Source organism: Lathamus discolor, chromosome 4 (assembly GCF_037157495.1).
Source record: "Lathamus discolor isolate bLatDis1 chromosome 4, bLatDis1.hap1, whole genome shotgun sequence".
Classification (NCBI taxonomy): domain Eukaryota; kingdom Metazoa; phylum Chordata; class Aves; order Psittaciformes; family Psittacidae; genus Lathamus; species Lathamus discolor.
The window spans coordinates 61996663-62016661 of NC_088887.1; the positions used below are offsets into that span (position 1 = coordinate 61996663).

General features: G+C 38.1%; 1 protein-coding gene across 12 annotated transcripts in view; it reads left to right on the plus strand.

The window, feature by feature from the left end:
* TMEM182 (transmembrane protein 182) overlaps window positions 1–19414 on the plus strand; it is a 31453-nt gene extending 12039 nt beyond the window's left edge. For all 12 annotated transcript variants that reach the window (XM_065677773.1, XM_065677779.1, XM_065677774.1 and 9 more), the window contains 2 exons: window positions 8263–8400; window positions 17958–19414. In XM_065677773.1, the coding sequence (XP_065533845.1) occupies window positions 8263–8400; window positions 17958–18181 (362 nt within the window). In that variant the 3' untranslated portion in view covers window positions 18182–19414. The remainder of the gene's footprint in view (window positions 1–8262; window positions 8401–17957) is intronic.
* The last annotated feature ends 585 nt before the right edge of the window (window positions 19415–19999 follow it).

Sequence of the window (19999 nt, forward strand, 5' to 3'; positions counted from 1 at the left end):
TTTTACAACATACAAATTAAAGCCACTAATTAGCAAAGTAGTTAAATGAATGCTTAGGTTTAAGCATAATGGTAGAGTGATGGTAATTTGTTTTTTTTTAAAAAACATATTTCCTTTTTAAGTGCTTTATTTTCTCACATAAAAAGTATCTTCCTTGAACAAGTACTTCTCATGTATTCCAGTAAACCTGTTTGGTTTTTTTTTGTTAAATAAATAATCACATGTGGAAATATATTGCAATTTTACTTTATGAGGAAGGAGTAGAGGGGCCTTAATACTGTCTAAGTTTATTCAACTAATTCAGATATACTGCACTGACTGCTGGATGTGCCAGCTTCTCTACACTGACACTGTAGGGAGCTGAGGCTCTGAAATTACTCTCAACAGTGTGTGCCTAAGATTGTAGCAATGGACAGTTTTGTTTTGTCATTTCTGATGATTTCATAGGACTTTTTTACATAACCCACAATGTGTGGATGCTGCATGTCTCTGAGCTCACTCAGTGATCCTTTCCTGTCCTGAAGCTGTAATTATGCCTTGGCTAACTTCAAAGTGTCTTCAGAATCCATTTTTTTTTTTTTTTTTTCCTGCAGACATGAAAAAGAAAGTTGGACTGACAATGTTTCTGTTAATCTTTAGAAATTATGAACTGTTTGTCCAGGAAGAATTCAGACCTCACCATTCAGAGATCTAATCTGTAATTTTACAGCACATCTAGAACAGTTTCTTTTCATTTGAAAATGACAGAGTCATCAGGTCCCAATAATCTAGACAGAGTTTATATTCAACCGTTCACTAATACATTCAGAAAGGATCCTCAATTCATATTACATGATTACACAGAAGTGGACAAACAAAGAATAAGGAAAGGAGAAGGAATATCATCAAAAGTTTAATTAATTTTAGTTACGTTTGTCAAAAGAACCGCTGCTCAAATATGATTTTCTTATCTATACTTCATATAAGGAGATTAAAAATAGACAGAACTGTAGTAGGGATGCTGGCCCAGGTAGGGTGTACTCAAAGCCATTCCTGCTATATAAATAGATACTGTTGGATTGCTTTCGAGCTCATTAAAACTGAAGAGGTTTTTTTTTATGCCTTCAGCTTGTTTTCAGCATCCAAGCTTAGTTATTTACTAGAGCAGGTATGCTTGTTCAAGAGTCTTTCACAACTTTTTATGAAAAAGGTTATGTCATTATTTCTTCTGTTAGTTTAAAACTTCTTTCTCCTTTTGTCTAGTTTGATGGTCCTGCCCGTGATATTTGGCAAACAAGTTTCTAAAACCTCTCTGCAACTGCAGTTGCTAAATTAAGAAATGCTAGAAGGTTATCCTCTTCTTGATTCACAGTGGAGGAACTGCTTCTCTGTAAAAGCCAGTGGCAAAAGCCCTCAGTTTGATTTCATGAAAAGCAAGATTTCATGAACTATTTTATATCCAGTTGGCTGCATTGGATGTGTTGCATCAGCTAAACACAGAACAAAAAGGTGCTACCAAAAGACTGAAGTTATTGTCCCTTTTTTGGTTCTGCTACTGTTTCTTGATAGAATATTACTGTTTTCATATGCTTTCTCAACTTTTCATAATTTACTCAACATATTCACTTTTCGGGATAAAAAAAGAAATCTCTCACACAGGTTTATAGCTGCAATTTTAGTGAGACTCTCAAATCCTATTTTAATTAGGTGTGGATAAGAAGAAATATTCTGAAAAATAGTTTGCTCTTTTCTAGAAAAATAAACAGCTGAATAAAAAGCTTTACACTTCATTAGAACAATAAAATATGTATGTACCACACATCTTTATAAAAATCTGTAACTTTTCTGCTAACTGCGCCTAAGTTTTCTGAGCAAGTGAAGGCACGTGTCTTGTTTTACAGACTTTTTGGCTTTGGGACCTTATCAGAGGAATTTGGATTTAACTGCAGCCCCTAGTGGAAACAAAAGTGTGGTTTGTTTATGGAGTGCCTTGTTGCCATCCAGTTAGAAGGGCTCAGGCAAATATAAGTTTCCTGAGGGACATAAAATCTCTGATTTTTGAATGCAGTGTCTGGACCAAGTTCTCTGTTGACACAGCTTGTTTGGCATTAGTGTCAGTATGAATTTGGCTCAGAGGCTTCCTGGGCCAGAATTCAAAAGAAGCTCAATCTATCCTCTCTTAGCTGATTTACATCTTTTTGTATGTTGGTTTTATGCGTTTTGTATTATAGCTCCCGAAAGACTCAAAACACTGAGGACCTTGGAAGTTCTGTGTTACAGTACACCTTACAAGGCTTTAGACCAAAAGCTTGGTTCATCCTGCTATACAAACCTAGACTATGAGCTCTTGGTGTCAAGAATTATAGCCTTAGATGGAAATGTAAAGGCAGAAAAGCCTTCAGTGATGCTTATAGTGGAAATTTGAATGCATGTCTTAATGTTTCAGATTTCTTTTTATCATTACTGTCATATACATTATCAACTTTGAAGGGTTAAGTAGCACTGCATTGAAATTTCAGCTTGCTGTATCTTTTAATCACTGTTACAATGTTTTTGTTCATTCACCAGTTTTGTTTGGTATCTTGGCACAGTGGTGAGGACTTCACCCGCCTGCAATGTAAGGTGGTGTGTCCACAGCTGTGCTAGCCATCATTTGTGGTTAAAGTGCTTTAAAGAAAATTTACGCCACATCATTTATCTTAACCTGTAACAGGTATCTAAATGAACTCAGGGAAGCCTGACTCTAGTGACTTTCTGTGATGGTACAGTGGTTTATAGTGACAGCTATTATAGTGTGCAGCTCTTAAGTAGACTTAGACAGCACCTCATTGTGTTGCCAGCAGATTCATTTATATGATGACTCACAAATGTATGTGCAACAAACTACAACCTAGGAATAAAAAAATGTGAAATTAGCCCATAGAATAAAAGTGCCAGAGTAGTGAACTCTGCACCCTTAAATAAACATGCATTTGTGTAATCATAATCAGACTGGTCATCCTGTCAGGCTATTTTGAAATCAGAATAGTATAGTACTTAAATAATAATTAATTGCTAGCTAGATTACTGCATGGTATCATGGCATTAGATTACTTAACAGTGACATTCAAGGACTATCACACTTTTATAAAACACTTTTACTACAGGACAATACTAGGCCTGTTTTTGAAAAATGTACAAAGTACTTATTTGTATACGGAGTCCCATTGGCTACAGTGGGATTATTCCTAAGACAAAGAAGTGCAAAATTTAGCACTTAGCTAAGTCATTAATTTTATTCTTGAGTTTTGGTTTTGTGGTTTTTGGGGGTTTTTAACTTTATTTGGAAATGAACAGTAGTTCCTTAACTGTCGTAAATTGCCCCAGCACCTTCTGAAGCTAAATTGGAAGACATTTAATGGGGCTGCACTGACACATTAGTTTAATACTCTGATTTGTAGCTGCTAATACTTTTTTTTCCTGACTATTAGTACCTTATTTAGTCTAGTAGCAGGCACATTGCCAGGATTTGAAGTAACGCCTAATAAAATGTAGCATACACAACATTTATAGGACTGAAGCGAAATTCTGGTTCAGCAACTGTTAAATCTAAAATGGTGTGATCAAATTTATTGGCAGGTTTGTTACTGGGTTGAAATTAACCTAAACTAATCTAAAAAATATCAGCAATGAAATCTGAGAATAAAAATTGTACAGTGAAATGTTAGCAGTAGCCTATTTCTAGAGCAAAAAAAATGCTGTTATGCAATACAGTCACATAATTGCCCATGAGAGATTGTAATGCAGTACATTTACTAAGGGAGAACACCCCAGCCACTAAGCAGTGATAAAGTAAGAAGTATTTAAAAAAAGTAATGTATTCCTACTGTGAATATTGTATTTGTTTTACCATTAAGGTTATTAAAAAAAAAGGGTTTATTACTACTAAGGGGTATTAAAGGGTACTGAGTGAAACTGAGAATAGTCTTGCAAGGTTTACTGTGCTGCCAGGTGTGTCTCTTGTGTGCTGATGAGATCTCTGACCTCATTCATAGTTGTTTATCTGCAGGGAAGATAGATGCTCCTGATTTAGAGCAGTTCAGGCACTTCACCTTTCACAGTATTTTATGTTGTGAGTGACAATACTCATGTCAGATGAACTTTGATATCTCTTACATGAAATAGAGAGGTAAAAAAGACATATTCTAAATTGCAGTCCACAGTTAAATCATAGGAAAAGTTCAGTTAAGGAGGTAAGCTTGTGGGTGAAAATTCAAGGCAATGTTCCCAAGTCATTTTGCCTATCCTTAGCAATGTTTATGCAATACTGTACTCACACATGCTTCAGAAGTTTTTCAGCATTTTTAGTGCTTAATAATTTCTGTTGATATTAAATTTAGTATTAAGTGTCTGGGTTTTGCGTTTGTTCTTTTTTTTTTTATAAGCCATAGAAAATGTATGGGCTGATGGCTGAGATTTTAAAACACTTGAAGTAAGCAAGGACAATAAGATATGTAGTGTGGTTTCATGAGGTTGATGTTGACATCTGAAATAGTAGATGGGTATCACATTGTCATTTTAGCTAACCTGTTCCTGGATAACCCAGGAGCTTCAGAGGTGTATGTGTGTGGCTACTACACAAGTGTGTGTTGTAAGTGACACAGCTGTGGAACTTTGTCAAAACATATTATTGCTTCTCTTTCATATCATGCACCAGTAACTTCTTAAAATATAAATCTATGTCTTAGTTTATAATCAGTGCTGGGACTTGCTATACTAGATAATTTTCAGATATTTCTCAAAAATTTGGCCCCTTATTCAAAACCAGATAATACTTCTAGATTTCAAATGATGCATAAATCTCCAGAGGGACCCAAATTAACATCTTTAGGGAGAAAAGCAAGTAGCAAGGAAAAACTACAGGTCATGCAATTTTGAAGGAATATACTGCAGTTATAATGTTCCCATAGTATGGAGGCCAAACGGTGCAGAACTCAAAGACAAGCATACCGTGTGTACTCCTGTTTTCCTCTAAGTACTATTTTATTTTTAGGCCTGCGTGTCACTGCCAAGGCAAATGTTGTACCCGACAAAGGGGCAGCTTACCAAGACAAGTTACAGAACCTTCTGTTTAGCACTCTTGCAACACAGAGCAATGGTATCCAAGATTAACACTGCAGATAGGTTTACCTCGGACTCTGCAGTAGGGCTTGTACTTTATTGCTTCTGTTGTAAGAAATACTTTGATTAATGCATGTATTTGAGGTATCTAACAAATGTATCTGTGAAGTACTTTGCAGAGGCAAGTGTGCTCTTTGTCATCTGGACTGGAATACGGACTACCTTAAGAACTGCCTCAGTGAGACTTGAAATGGTGCAAACTTATGTTAACACTTTGCACATTTGCACTGAACCATTATTTCTTGAAACAGGCTGCTTAGATCACGGTGTCAGCCCTTTTCATGGGATATAAAGAAGCATAATTCAAAGCAGCATCTTCTGTTGCATTTTAGCTGTCATGGTTTACCTCAGTCTCAGAGCAGCAAAGTCTTTGACTTGAAGAGTAGGTTCATTCTTAGGAAGGTTTAATTTCAACCATCTCTTTTGCATCCAACTGTAGATGCCAGCTAAAGTAAATCACAGTAGGGTTGCATTATAATTTGGCTTATTAGCCCTGTAGGAACTGATCTTGCCCATCTGGGCAGAGAAGATGGGAAATGTCTGAGCAAAAATAGGCCTTTGCAGAAAAATGGCTTCTTGCTAATGAAAAAGTCTAAATGTTCTTAGGATGTTCCTCAGACCTGTGCCACAAATGATCCAAATGACTTACTGTCTTGCAAATTAGAGGGGGTAGTCTTTTGCTTGAAAAGTTGCAGATCTGGGAGCATTGCAGACTTTTTACCTGCCAACTATATTGTGTTTTCTAACTGATGTTTAATGACAGAGTTAGCTGGATAAACAAGCATTAGTGTCATCAGAATTTATCTGTGAATCTCTAGAGTAAATAATTATTTCTAGAGAAATAGAATGGAAGCTTATTTCAGGTGATAGCCAGGTCAAATCAGTATTTCATGTATAATGTATAAAATCGTTATGCTGTTGGAGCATAGGAACAGCTTTTGTCTTGTATAGCTACAGAGAGGTTTAAACAAATTTTCATCAGTTACATATGTACTCCTTTTTTTGTGTTATGTCTCCAGGAATATTTGAACAAATAAAGCTTTTCTGGTAAAATTTCACTAAAAGCAGACTTCAGAGTTTCCTGTGTGAAGAACAGATAATGAAACTGGATACTGATTTTGTAATGCTGGAGAATCTTGTATCCTCATCCATTCAGAAAATAGAAACAATGCTGTATGATTTAGGTGACTGACTATAATGGTATCGAAGAAAGCTTTTTCAAGGTCCATTTTGGCCAATGTGTCCTATTATGTAGCATGACTTTGAAGTACCTTGGGCCATCCATGTAAAAGAGTTGGGTGGTTATAGACTGATTTAGTGGTATTAGGTTTTAAATGAGGAAGTAATGTCCCATGGACTTGGGGACTGCGATGAAGCTTAGCAAAGTAGTCCCATGAGTAAAATAATATGAAATTGCTTCAGAAACCCAAGACTGAAGGACTTGAGAGATTTACCTCTCTAGGTCTCCATTCACTGTCCATTTGCTTTAAGTGAATCATTTAACTATGAGTTTAACTTCAAACAGGTGCCTAAATCCCGTAAGAGATAGAATACTTAGAGCAGAACATACACTTAACTGCTTTGCTGAACCACAACCTTATTTCTTACCTATTATTTCCATATTCTTTTTTTGTTTATGTGGAAAGAAGAGTTGTATTGGATATGAACCAAAACACAGTTTTAACCCTTCTGCCAGCTTATTTCAGATACATTCATCCTTTCATGCCCAAATCTGCTGACCGGTGTGGCAGAAAATTATGTCTCTGAATGTTTGCATGGATTAAAAAGGATGTTATTTAAAAAGTGTGGCTAATGTGATGTGGTGAATGTGATCTAGCTAACACAGAAGCAAGATGGTATATACTTCAGCATGAGTTAAACTGGTCAAGTTAAAAACTATAGGTTTTTGGAACGCAGTAGTGGGAAGCACAAGCTGATAATGTGTAGTGCACCTCCAGATTTCAGATGAGGGCAAACCCAAATTTTTCCAGAAGCTGGCTCTAATAAGCTGTATGAATTGGAAACTTTCAGTATATGAACCAGCGTAATAGATTCTTGGTTGTGTTTTGCCATAACAGTAAGTAGGTGCTGTCAAATGATAACTGGCAGTTTCTTTTGTGACTCACTTTTCCTGACTTGCCAGCTGGCTTATATGCTTTCCCTCAGTTGGGTGGAAATGTTTTTCACTGACTGAATTGTCAGTGCTTCAAGATTTTCAGATCTGACGATGGAGATCTTTGCAACTCATAATTTTACTAATGGGTTGTGTTAATGTACCAATTTTTAAATTCATGGGAGAAATGTATGTCACTCTTGTAGCATTTGTAAAATGATGACTTTGTTAAATGGATGTGCAATTAACCAGCTAAAAAATAATTGTTAGAAAGACTCTTTTGGCCAGGGTATGTCACAAAACTCTCGGCTCATTTATCACCAGCTGCATCCATTAATTCAGCGCTGCTTGGCACTAACAGGGCTTCTAAAACATCATGTTTTAAATTTAATAAAATACAAAGAGTTTTAGAGCAGGAATAGGCTGGTTTAAAATACTTCACTGTTTTTCAGAAAGCTAGGTTACGTTTTTTGAATTTCTTTCCCCTCCTGCTTTAGATTTTCATCTATTGAATATAACTGTATATAAGGGGAATTATCCAGTTGTAGAGAACTTGCAGATTGCTATTGGTGATATGGTCTGAGCACTAAGAATGTCAAGATGTTGCAGCTCTCTGCTTCTCACAGGCAATTGGGTTAAAACAATTGCATCCTGTCAGTCTAGTCATTTATCCCAAAGAAACATTGCTACAGCTTTGGTGTACGATTTTCTAAAGAGCATAAATTTGGTCAAGTTGTTATCTTACAAGTCACTGCTAAATATTAAGCAGACAGATTTTATTCATGGTGATTTACAACCTATTTTCCATGATCATCAGATAAGGACTGACGTTCAAAGGTAATTTAGCCCACATGATATGTAACTTGTAGTCACAATAGAATGAATGTTTCATTTGTTAATAAGGCAAGTAAGAAGAAAAGGGGAAATTAAATGTCTTTGTTAGCCAAATATGCCACTTGTTTAAGTTCTAAAAAGTGTTGTATTCTTTTTTCCTCCTTCCCTTTCTCCAGTTTATCGAGGTTTCTGGACAGTTCTTATGCTCCTGGGAGTAGTCACTATTGTGATGGCTAGTTTCTTCATCATCTGTGCAGCTCCTTTTGCCAGCCACATTCTGTACAAAGCAGGAGGAGGCTTTTTCATCATTGCTGGTGGGTATACTGTTTGCTCAGTCAGTTAAAGAATAGAAAGGATGAGGTATTTCTTCCATTTTCCTTGACCAAAAATTATATTATTCATGGCTAAAAGAAAGAAAAAGCATATGCTTCTACCCATTGGCTTATGGAGTGCCTGCCATGGAGACAATTCTTTCCACAGTTACTTGGTCATGAAATAATCCAAAAGTTGCTTTTAGAATAAAAAAAATAATAATAATCCAGGACAAATCATGGAATTACACTGAAATTTCAGTCTACTCTTTTAACAGGAAAAACAATGCATATTTAGGGGTGCTGCCTTATAGGATTCTCAAAGGCCAAAGAGAGGTGTTTTTTAATAAGTGACGAAAAAGATCATTATGGTGGGCTCAAGGAATTTGGAAGACAGAGAACAATAGAGTACAAAAAATAGTTGTCACATATGAATAAGTGGGTGCTCTAAACCTCTGTGAATGAAAGATAACAAATAACCTGACTTCCTCCTTCCTCATAACCCAAATGTATTGTGGAGGATGCACTCTGCCATGATTCAGGTGATATGGGCAGCTTTCTGGGATTCTGTTCTGTTAACCTTGCAAAGTCTGGGAAGATGTCACACTGGTGTGTAAGACACAGTTGTGCAGGATGTAAATGATATTATGTGCTCAGTCACTGTTCTCCTTTGTATGTAGCCTGGTGAGAGGCAGCCATGTGAGAGCAATATTTTGTTACAGGTTAGAGCTACTCATGTCAGGACCAAAAGGCCCAGGCTCTTTTTCTGCTTCTGTTACTGACCTGCTGACCTTGCTTACCAGCTTCACCTCTCAGCTCTTCATGCACAGCAAGTGATCATTATTCCATTTTAAAGGATCCTCAGTAAAGTGTGGGAAGTATTTTATAATATTTTTGCTGAAAAACCTCCTGCATACTTGAATTTGATCCCTTGAGAATTACTCCTCCACACTTTTAAAAGACATACAAAATATATTCATAGTCTGATGGAAATCACAAGATATTTCAATGCTTTTTGTCACTAATTTGCAGGGTAAGAGCCCATGTGAGTCCTACTCTTTCTGCATTTGTAATCTATAAAAAACCTCAGCTGTGACTAGAAAGTAGTAGAGGCTGTTACAGAGGAAAAGGGCACTTGAAAGACAGCAGGAACTGATGGGCAGAGGTGGGAAGACATGTCTGTTCTCCTCTCTGGGTCAGTTAATCTGCCCTCCTCTAGGCAGGGGAAAGTTAGATCCCCAAGTCTGCACTAGTCTCCTTTGTCTTCCCTAGGAGGCCTGCAAGAGGCAATAAAAGAGGCATTTGCGGTAAAAACAGTAGGTACATAAGAAGTTCTCCTAGCTGCGGATTCATTTCATCCTGAAAGAGGGGCCTAATTGGATCAGATGAATGCTTATGGAGGAACCCTACACCTCTGTTTCCTTTACTGAGGGAATGTAGAGAGGCCATTTTTTTAGATGTGTGAAGTTAAGTGAGCTTTGTTATTATCCTAGTGTGTGATTTTGGGCCTGTCTCTTTGCCCCTCTCACCCTCTGTCTCTTTAGAGCAGATGTTATTCAAGGGAAATCATGACTTCCTACTCTGTATGTAGTATTTTTCAACTTAAGAACTGTTCTCAATCAGCATTTCAGAAAAGAGCTGTGTTGTATTTATTATTGCAATTATTGCTGTTGAAAAGCAAAGATATTTAACAAAATCCTGCTATGATTTGCCAAAAGGTAGTGGTGACAGCACAATATAGGACCCTGGAGCCATTCAGCTTGCATGAGAAATTTTGGCTTGGGTAGGGGGACATGATTCCTGACCAAGCTCTTCTGTATCTACTGCCAGTCTCACCAGTAGGGTGGGGTTGCCCAGGGAAGGTATTCACATCACGATCCTACCCAACACTGAAGATCACCCACAAAGACACTGAAAAAAGCTTGTGGCTCTCAGCTCTTCTCAGAAGTACTCATATTGACAAGGTGAAGGTTTAATTATATCATGAGTTAAAGTCATGCTGTGGGAGTGACCATGCTGACATAAGAATTGCTTGTAAATCCTTTGTATTTGATATAATTTAAGCTATATCCTGTGACATGTTTTGGGCACAACTCAGTTTCCCAACTGTGGTATTACTGATCAATGGCCCATTAATGGAGTTAAATGGAGAGTAAGAGGGATTCTCTGACCCAAAGGTATGACAGCATGAAATCGCTATATTTCTTTCTCTCCCAGTAGGAAATCCTCACAGTAGTTAATACCTTAAATCTGGGAAAACTTGTGGGCAGAGGTAAGGTAGAACCTGATTCAGAAGAGGCAGGTTTTAGCCTGCCTCTAGAAGGCAGGATGGTATGCTCTACTGTGTTCTCTTCTGCCCTGATCTGTTCCTCTATCCATCTCCTTCAGAACTAGAAGAGCTAAAAATAAAAGGAAAGCAGGGAAGAAGGGGAGAAGTGATGAGAAGTGGTACATATTTACCATTCATATCAATATGTGATCAGGATGCAGCCATGGTGTTGGAACTAGGTGATCTTAAGGTCCTTTCCAGCCCTAACCATTCTATGATTCTATGATCTATTTAAATGCACACCTAAGGGGAAAATGAAAAGATGTGACTTAATCATAGGTGAAGTTAGAGTTCTTTTAAAACAGAAACCAGCATAATAATTTGAAGAAAAAAAAGGAATTACATACATTGTTTTGAAAGGATCTGGATGCTGTCTTACCACAAAATTCGAGTAGCTGTTATACTGGAGAGAATAGTATGCTTCTGAGAAAGAAGTTAGACAAGATAGTTCTGTGGAAATTTGGTAGGAGATGGGAAGATCAGTCATTTTCCTACTTACATATCCTTAAAGAAAAAATGTTAGCTGAAGCAATTTTAGTACCTGTTATTGGATTGAAGTATCTGTATCCTTTTGCAACCCCAACTGACAAATTAGGTGGCAGATAAAAGCTCTGCCTCCACTGAAGATAACAGCTTGGAGCATGGTCTGCTGTAGCATCTTAGGGTTCAGAAAGCAGCTGAAGATATTACTGGGAGTGGAATTCATGCCAACTGTTCAGCCATCTGAAAGCTAAGTGCTTTTTATGAACCAAATACTTAAAATTCTACCATCAATAGTAAGAAACACACTCTCAGAGGGACACTTCATGTTATCTGTGCTAAGGCAGATAGACTTGCCTTTTGGAGGGAGCCGTGACAGAGCTTCTGAGTGACACAGAATAAATTTAGGTTGGAAAGGACCTCTTGTGTCAGTCAGGTCTGACCTTCCATGATTCAAAGCCAGGCTGGCTACAGAGTTAGATCAGGCAGCTCAGAGCCTTATCCAGTCAAGTTTTTAAAAACTCCATTAACTGATGTTTCACAGCATCTTTGGACACTTGTCTCAGTATGACCAACCTAATTGAGAACTTGTTTTTTTCCCTGTATCCACCTGAAATTTTCTTTGCTGCAGTTTGTGATCACTGTGTCTCATCTTTCAATGTGCAGACCTGTGAAGTGTCTATCCCCATCATCTCTAGAACTCCATTTAGAAAGATACGAAGTCTGTTTTCTTTCTCTTCCCTGGCTTATTCAGCCTCTCCTTATCCTCCATTCCCTTAGCCATCATGGTGGTCATCATCTCAGTTTATTGGTATCTCTTTTTCACCAGGGAATCTCAAACTGGACACAGTTTTCCAGATATGTTGTCAAAAAATGCTGAGGAAAGAGAAATAGTAGTATTTTCAAACCTGATGGTTATGTTCTTCCTAATGCAGCTCTGTGTGAGGTTAATTTTCATTTATGCCTGACCTGCTTGAACTGTTGTCTACTGAGAGGGGCCATTCTTGTGCTTTAAGGAAGTTGCCCAAGAGGAACAACCAGATATTCTAGGCACCTTTGTCCTTCAGAGCATCCTTTGTCCTTCAGAGCAGCCTTCCTTGGGATCCTGTTTACCAGTTTCTTAACAGGCTAAAGTCTGTTCTCCTGAAGTTCTGGGTCTCTAATCTCCTGCTCACCTTCTGTATTCCTCCTAGGATACTAAACTTGGCAATTTCATGGCCATTATAACCACAGCTAACACCATCTATTGCATTCTTGACCAGTTTTTCCTTATTTGTGAATAGCAGGTCTGGCAAAGCACTTCCATTATTACATGTGTGTTCCACGCCTGTTTCAAAAGGTTATCATTGATTCTAGAAGATCCCTCGTAAGATCCAGAAATCATTACTATTTTTCCAGTCCACTACTTCTTCTTGATTGGGTAGCCTGTAGCAGGTGCTCACCATGATCACACCATTTTTGTCCGCCTTATTGATCTTAACCCATAAGCTCCTATGACTTAAATCTCTGTCCATTCGAGACAGGCCACAGCCATCCCACGCCATCTTAACTGCTTGTTCTTAAAGAGTCTGTATGCATCCAGCAAAGCATTCCAGTCAAGCAAACTGTCTTACCATGTCTGCAGCTGAAATGTCACCATCCACTAGAACTCCTCCTATGTTATTCCAACAGCAGGTTTATTTATGTACACACATTTGAGATGGGCTTTCAGTTGTGCTGCTTTCTTAGTGGAAGTGCGTGGTCCTCCCTTATTGCTCTGCCCCATTCCCTTCCTCCTGCTTATCTGGAGGCTTTAATGTCTGTCTGCTGATGGTCCTTGCTTGCATCTTAAGGTTACTGAGCTTATTGTTCTTTTCCCATCTTGTCTGATGAATCTTGCCTCTCTCCAGCAATCCTCAAATCTCAGAGAAAGTCTCATGGTCACAGGAGCCCAAGCCCTCCTTGCAAGACTAGCTGCAAAGCTAGGAGCTGACACAGTGTAAATCAACATTTGTATAGTTTTTATTGTTTGGGCAGCAGGTTTGAGACCATCATCACCAGAGCCTCATACCCTTGCCTATAACCCTTAGAGCCCTGCAATTACTCACTCAAGGTCTCTCTGCCAATTTCACTGGTGCACATGTGGATGAACCACAAAGGGTCTCCAACGGTCAAAGAGACCTCAAAGTCCTCTCCACAGCATCACATATCTGGGGTTCAGAATAGCAGCAAACCTACCTACAGAGAAATTATGATGTCTGATCTGTGGCAGAGTCACACACCTACCCTTTCTTCATCCTGATCTTTAAGAAAGGCTTCCCACTTCTCTTGTTGAGTGCTGCAGCTGAACTCAGTGGAGTACAAATGGAGAGGCATACACAGTTATTGGCATTGGTGGCAGCTTATTGACTAGCACCTTCCTCTGTTAAGCTTTGTAGCCACATTATCTCCCTGAGGCTGTAGACGAAACTACAGATGCTACACCTGTAAGGGAAAGAGCATATCAGTTCAACAGTATTATAGTCAGTGACTTAAGTGCTGTGTTTGCAGCCTCACCTCCATGTCTACAATATCATAGGATGGACCAAGAGCAGCTACAGTAATGCAAACTGTAAGAAGCCTTATAGTTGCTTCAGAGGTCATAGGAAATGAAGGGAAGGCTGTCCTAAAATAATAACTTAAGACAGCCTTCAGTAAAGTAGATAATTACCTTGGGCCTGGCTAGTGGTGAAAACTGTCCTGTTGTACTGATGTCAAACAATCAAGCCCCGAGGGTGTGCACAGAGCATTACAGAATCACACCCTCATGAAGAAGCAAGATTAGAGTACCAGTATGACTTCTGCTTCCTGCCAAAAGAGTGAAAAAGCTGATATTTTAATTCTAGCTTCTAGATAAGGACAAAAATCTGTCTTCAGAGATATGTGCCAACTCCCATAACACGAAAGTGGGATCCTCTGCATGTACTTCAGAGTGGAATGTCAACCCTACTTTTTAAATAAAGGTCACAAGAGGCTAAGGTAGGTGTCAGAATCTGTAATAAGGAAAAGGACATAAAAATGCAACTGAAAAAGAAAATATATATATACACACATACAAGTTTTCCTCAAGTGAGATAAAAAGTTCTAAACTTCTAGGCACAAGTAAAAGGCTCACATCATTCTTTATAGCACCTGTTGTCTTCGTGTCTGCATAGTAAAAAATTCATGCCATAAACAGCCATTCACCATTGACAAGTGAAAGGCATTTCTACGTGGGAAGAATAAGTACTAAAGGCCAGCAAACTGCTTCTTGAATTCATAAACGTTTCTAAAGGTTCTGTATTCTTCTCTGCAATATGCACAAGTGTTTGTTTGAAAGAAATTCAAAAGAATGAATGCAGAAGACATAAAGAGTGACCTCGGAGAAGTCCATGTCTTATCACACTGCACAGGGCTGTGTATCAAAAATGTGTGTTCTTAAAAAAAAAAAAAGCAAAATGACAAAAGGGAGGGAAAAAGGAGGAGGAGGGAAGTATTTATTTGTCTTAATCTCTCTCAGACATATTTCATGTTCTAGGAATAATTTCCCTCATCATTCCTGATTCATGCAACTGCTGTTTTATTTTATATGCATTAAAAGGCAAGGTCAAATGGACACCTGCACACTGTGTAAAAGGTCTACATGCCAAAAGTGTAGAAATATGTCATAGCACACATTGTTCCTAAAAATACTTGTTTCATGAAATTGTGGATTTTTTTTTTTTTCAATCTCAGTAATTTTGCCCTGGAGCTTGGCTATGAGAGTTCATAACATTCAAAATAGATAGTCAAGATAGCAGAAGCAGATTTCCCAGAATAAATATATATTCAGTATGCTCCTAAGTGCTTAACTCCCATGAAATTACAACTATGTGAAAATTAGACAAAAGGAGCACTAATGAAAGAAATGCTGTTAGAGGCAATAGGACATTTTTTCTTAGCTTGATACTAGTGTTCAAGACATTTCTTGAACACACTAGGCAATATACCTACTAATTAGCTTCCATTAACAGATAGTGAGAACCCTTAAATACTCCTTTAGTGCTTTAATTAAATAAGAGGGCTTACATATTGTCCCTTTCCTTTTCTTCTCTTTTAAAAAAGGACATCTATCTCTGCTTGACATACATTTCTTCAGCAAATTTCCATACCCAACAGTTTGCCACACACAGGTATTAACAGCTTGCTGTGAAATCACTTGATGGATTTTAGCTTCCCTGAAGTCGCTTTACCACTGGCAGTACTTCCTTGCTATTTTGCGCCTACATGGTGTTGGCTCTGTTTGAACCAGCTAGCTATTGTTTCAGACTGCCCGAAGAGCAAGGGGTGCCCATTCTGGGATTTAGGCACTCTAATAGATTCTTGTTTTCATGGCAGATGCTTCTGACTAACTGAGCTACCTAGTGTTGTACCTGCCTAGGGTGACAGAGGTCATGTTGGATGTGCAAAGCTCAGTTATACTTACCTGCTACTATAGTAAGGGAATATGCATCACCACTTTTTGTAATTATTAATGTTTTGGAATAAGTTTGCCTCAAGAATATATAGAAGACTACAGATATTTGAAAATGACACAGCACCTGAAGAGGTAAATTCCAATGTTCATATGGATTTTGTCATATTATTAATTTATATTTCAAAATTTTGGGGCTATAATTTTTTTTTTTTCTGTTTTTGACATTTTGAAACCTTGGACAAACCCTATGTTTCTAATAACTCTATTTATAAATTTTGGCCTGAATCTTTTTACATCAAAATTTACTAGCTCTGTTTGCTTCTAATTTTCTTATGTTGCCTGCATTACCTGTTATCATTAGATGTTCTCTTATAGGAATCTTCCTCTCAGTTTGACTTATATTTGGAGTGTCTTCAATTTCTCAGCCTTCATGTCTGGCCCTAAGGTGATCCTTTTCTCTGATTGTTTCACAGGTTTTATGTTTAATACAAGCGCAGTATTAAATTCCATCAAAATTGAGTTTTAGTTAGGTAAAATGCTTTCAGAATGAATTAATGCCTTTTAGAGCTGAGTGTTGGTTTTTTTCAAACTTTGTTAGGAATTTGAGCCCTAGCAAAAAATGTAATCCTGAAAGTATATTTCATAGACAGGAAATGTGTCTGCCTCCTTCTTTATTTAGTTTTTCCTCTTTCTTTCAGCCTCATAAAAGTTGTAGATCCTTTGGGATTTTCAGTCACATTTTGATTATGCCTTAGGTTAACTACTTCAGCTCATTTTTTCGTGGGCTTCAAAAGGTAGTGTTCACTAGGACTGAGTTGTGAGCTCTTCCCTGTCAGATGTTCAGGCTGTCCACAATGTAAAGCTATTACATTTTGACCATAAAGCACTAACAGGAACACCAGCAGATCACCGGAAGGGCAGGCAAAGAAGGTGGTGAAGCAGTATCTCAAAGTGGGGATGGAGAAAGGTAACCGTGAAAGATTCCCAGGACAGATGGAAGCAAATGCTAGTCCATGGGTGCTTACAATGTACACTTGTGGATTTTGCCGCAAGTGTCACATTTGTTCATGGTTGCACTGCAAATATTTAAGAGGGTGGGGAAGAGATCACAAATACCTTTGACTTCTGCTCTGCAGCTTTACAGCCTGTAGACTCAGGTTTGGCAAGAAGTGTTCCCAGGAGTATGCACTGGCTTATGGTTCTAATGAGGCATGTAAGCATCCTCGGGTAAAAATATGATGGGGTGGTGTCCTCCAAATATTTTAATATTGGCATAGATAAGTTTTGCTGCTGTAACTGTGCTGTGACAGCTGGACCTGAGGGAGCAAGTGGGTACAGGCTGGAGCACGCAAAATATTCAGACTTGTGCCCTCAGTTTTCTAGCAAATCTTCTGCTGGAGCATCTGTGCTACAGGCTTACATTTCTCAAGTGTCCACATTCCTCTAAAGTGAAATGAAATATTAGGAATGCAACTGATACTTTGGAAAGTACTTTCTTCTTATATCTCCTTCTAGCGTATAGTAACAGAAAGATTAACAAAGTTTGTAAGGACATGTGCTCCTATTACTATCATGTGTAAACAATCCACAGGCCTTTCAGAGGAGAGGTTGGGAAAAGGCTGTGAATTATGTGGTGGATTAATTCCAGGAAACTGTTGTATCCAATATGACGCTAATACTACTAGGCTGCTTCATAGCTATTATTTCATTATTGTTGGATTTTGTTACTACAGCAGGAACTTCTTTTCTAATGTGGAGGATCTTGAATTAAATATTTGAGTACAATACACTGAAGGTAGTACATTCCAAACAAAGCCCTTTTCATAAGAAAAAAGTAGCAAATGTAGATAGGTGAAGATGATAGAATGTTTTTTCTGCCTGTTCCCCCTTTTCATATCTCATCCAAAAACCTGCAATAGAAACAATGTCAGAGTTTGAAAAAAAGGAAAATAAAAGTAGGTATTTTTTTCCAGGTCATCCTGTTCCATCCTCCCTTGGCTCCTGAATTCAGAACAGTAAATACCTGGCTGAATTTTGTCCCTGAACACACCTGGGTTTCAGTCTGCCTACCGAAGTCAGATAAATTCTTTATTATGGGAGTATGCCTTTCAGTGCAAATCAGAAGCAAGATCAAGATAGGGCTTGTCAGAGGAAGCCAAAGGCAAAAAAATATCCAGTGGTGGCTGACTGTGTCTTGCAGATGGGACCTGAAGTACTGACAGATTTCTGAATATTACAGTAAATGCACCCAGCATTTGTCTCACACTCTGTTGTTAAAACCTGGTGTTTCTTTTCCAGGTGTCTTTTTTTCGCTGGTAGTCATGATGTATGTCATCTGGGTCCAGGCGATGGCTGATCTGGAAAACTACACAGACATGAAAAAAATGGATTGCCCAGACTTTGCTGTTTATGTGCATTATGGCTGGTCTTTTATGCTGGCTCCTATAGGAGTATTTTTTGCTTTATTAGCAGGGATGCTGTTTTTGTTGGTAGGGCGTTCCATTTATTTACACTCAGACTAGATGTACACTGCTTAAGGCAATACAGTAGGAAAGGAATCCTAGTGAAGCTTCATCACAATTGTAAACTGGAACACAATTTTATACATTACCTTTATGGCAACCGTAAGTGTGCAGGCAGACTTCTAGAAGTTCTTCTGCAGGCTTCTGGAAGTTCTTCTGTTACTTGCTTAAGGGTAAAGGACACAAAACTCATTACAGGAGGAAACCACCTTTAGCCTCAACTAGTTGTTTTTAAATCTTTAGTAAGTACACTTGTGGTTCTCCATATTGTACTATTAGCAACATATTTGCAGTTTTGCAACTAGAGAAAGGCAAAAATTTTCTGCAACCTAAAGCCCAACACAAAGTGGGCCAAACCAACATTTTATACATCTTTTAACATTTATTTTGTGCTTGTACTTGTGGAAAATGGTACAAGGTAGAGGAGACAACAAACATTCACACACAGTAATTCAATCTGCCCCCTCTTCTGTTTTCCACTACTTGCCTTAGCTTTAGTATAAGCAAACATGTTTGCACATTATAAAAATAGAGTGCAGTTGTTCATACAGCATCCATGCGAAGAGGACGAGAGAGAAGACAATTGCCATGAACAGTGACCTGGTGCTAGTCTGTACATGTAGAAGCCTAACTGCTTCTGTTACACGTTTCTCTTTTCTGTATGCATTTGAAAACTGTATACTTCTGTGTTCTGAAATCCATGTATCTTGCATGATTCTATAAGCCAAAATGCCATAGTTAAATCACTAGCTAAAGTTATGCCAAAATTGTACTTTTAATTATAGCATTAATATTTTAACCAAGTTTTAACCCTTTTATTTTTGTCTGGAATAGTCGGCTTCTCCACAAACATTTTCCTGGTTGTGTAAAATTACTTTTTTTATTAAAAAAGGTTTATTACGAAGACAATATCTAGGACATAAAAATGTATATTTCATGTAGCCTTCATTTTCCCAAATACTAAAAATCCACGTTAAAGACCAAATCCAGCTCACCTACTAGTCATCCCAGGGAAAGCAATGAGCCTAGCTAAGACAGCAGGGGAGATGGATTTGGTTCTGTATTGATTGTCGGAGTGGCTGGTTCTCTGTGTATATGTGTGTGCACATATATTTGGAAGATGGGGTAAGGATGGGACTGTATGCATGGCATGAAAAAGATGGGGTGCGGTTTTAACAGTGGGGAAACTGTCTGGCATTGGGCCCAAGTTGAAATTAAATCCATCTGAGAGTCTGTTGGTTTTCACTTTGTAACTCAATGAGGAATAGTTTAGGACTGATGGGGAAAAGTAAAGACTGCATGTTGGTTTCTTCTTGTTCATAATGCTTAATTCCACAGCTGTTATGAATACTGAAAGCATCACTAAAAGGCAGGAAAGGAGTGCCCACCTAGAAGATGTGGTGGGCCAGATTGGATGTTGCTTCCATTTTGGGAGTTTTTGTGATTGGAAACTTTCCAGCCTTCCCTGCTACTTATTTATTTTTCCATCATCAAGATTAGCTTTATACATTTTAGAACAGGAAGACAACAAGGGCAGGGGGTAGGGGAGCTGGGACTATGAGATCTGGAATAATTACCAAATCACAAAAATATTTTTATTGGCAGCTAACATGGTGTTTTTAATTACTGTGTCAGAGTGTATGATGGGTGAATTTTAACCAAATATTCATAAGCATATATATGAACTCTGTATAAATGATAGCCATCCGGAGAACATTAGGCTTACACCATAGTGCCATTGGTTAGTCAGGAAATGCTGAAATTAACCCTGACCCTTGTGCATATGGTATTATATTCCTGCCCTTAATTACACAATCA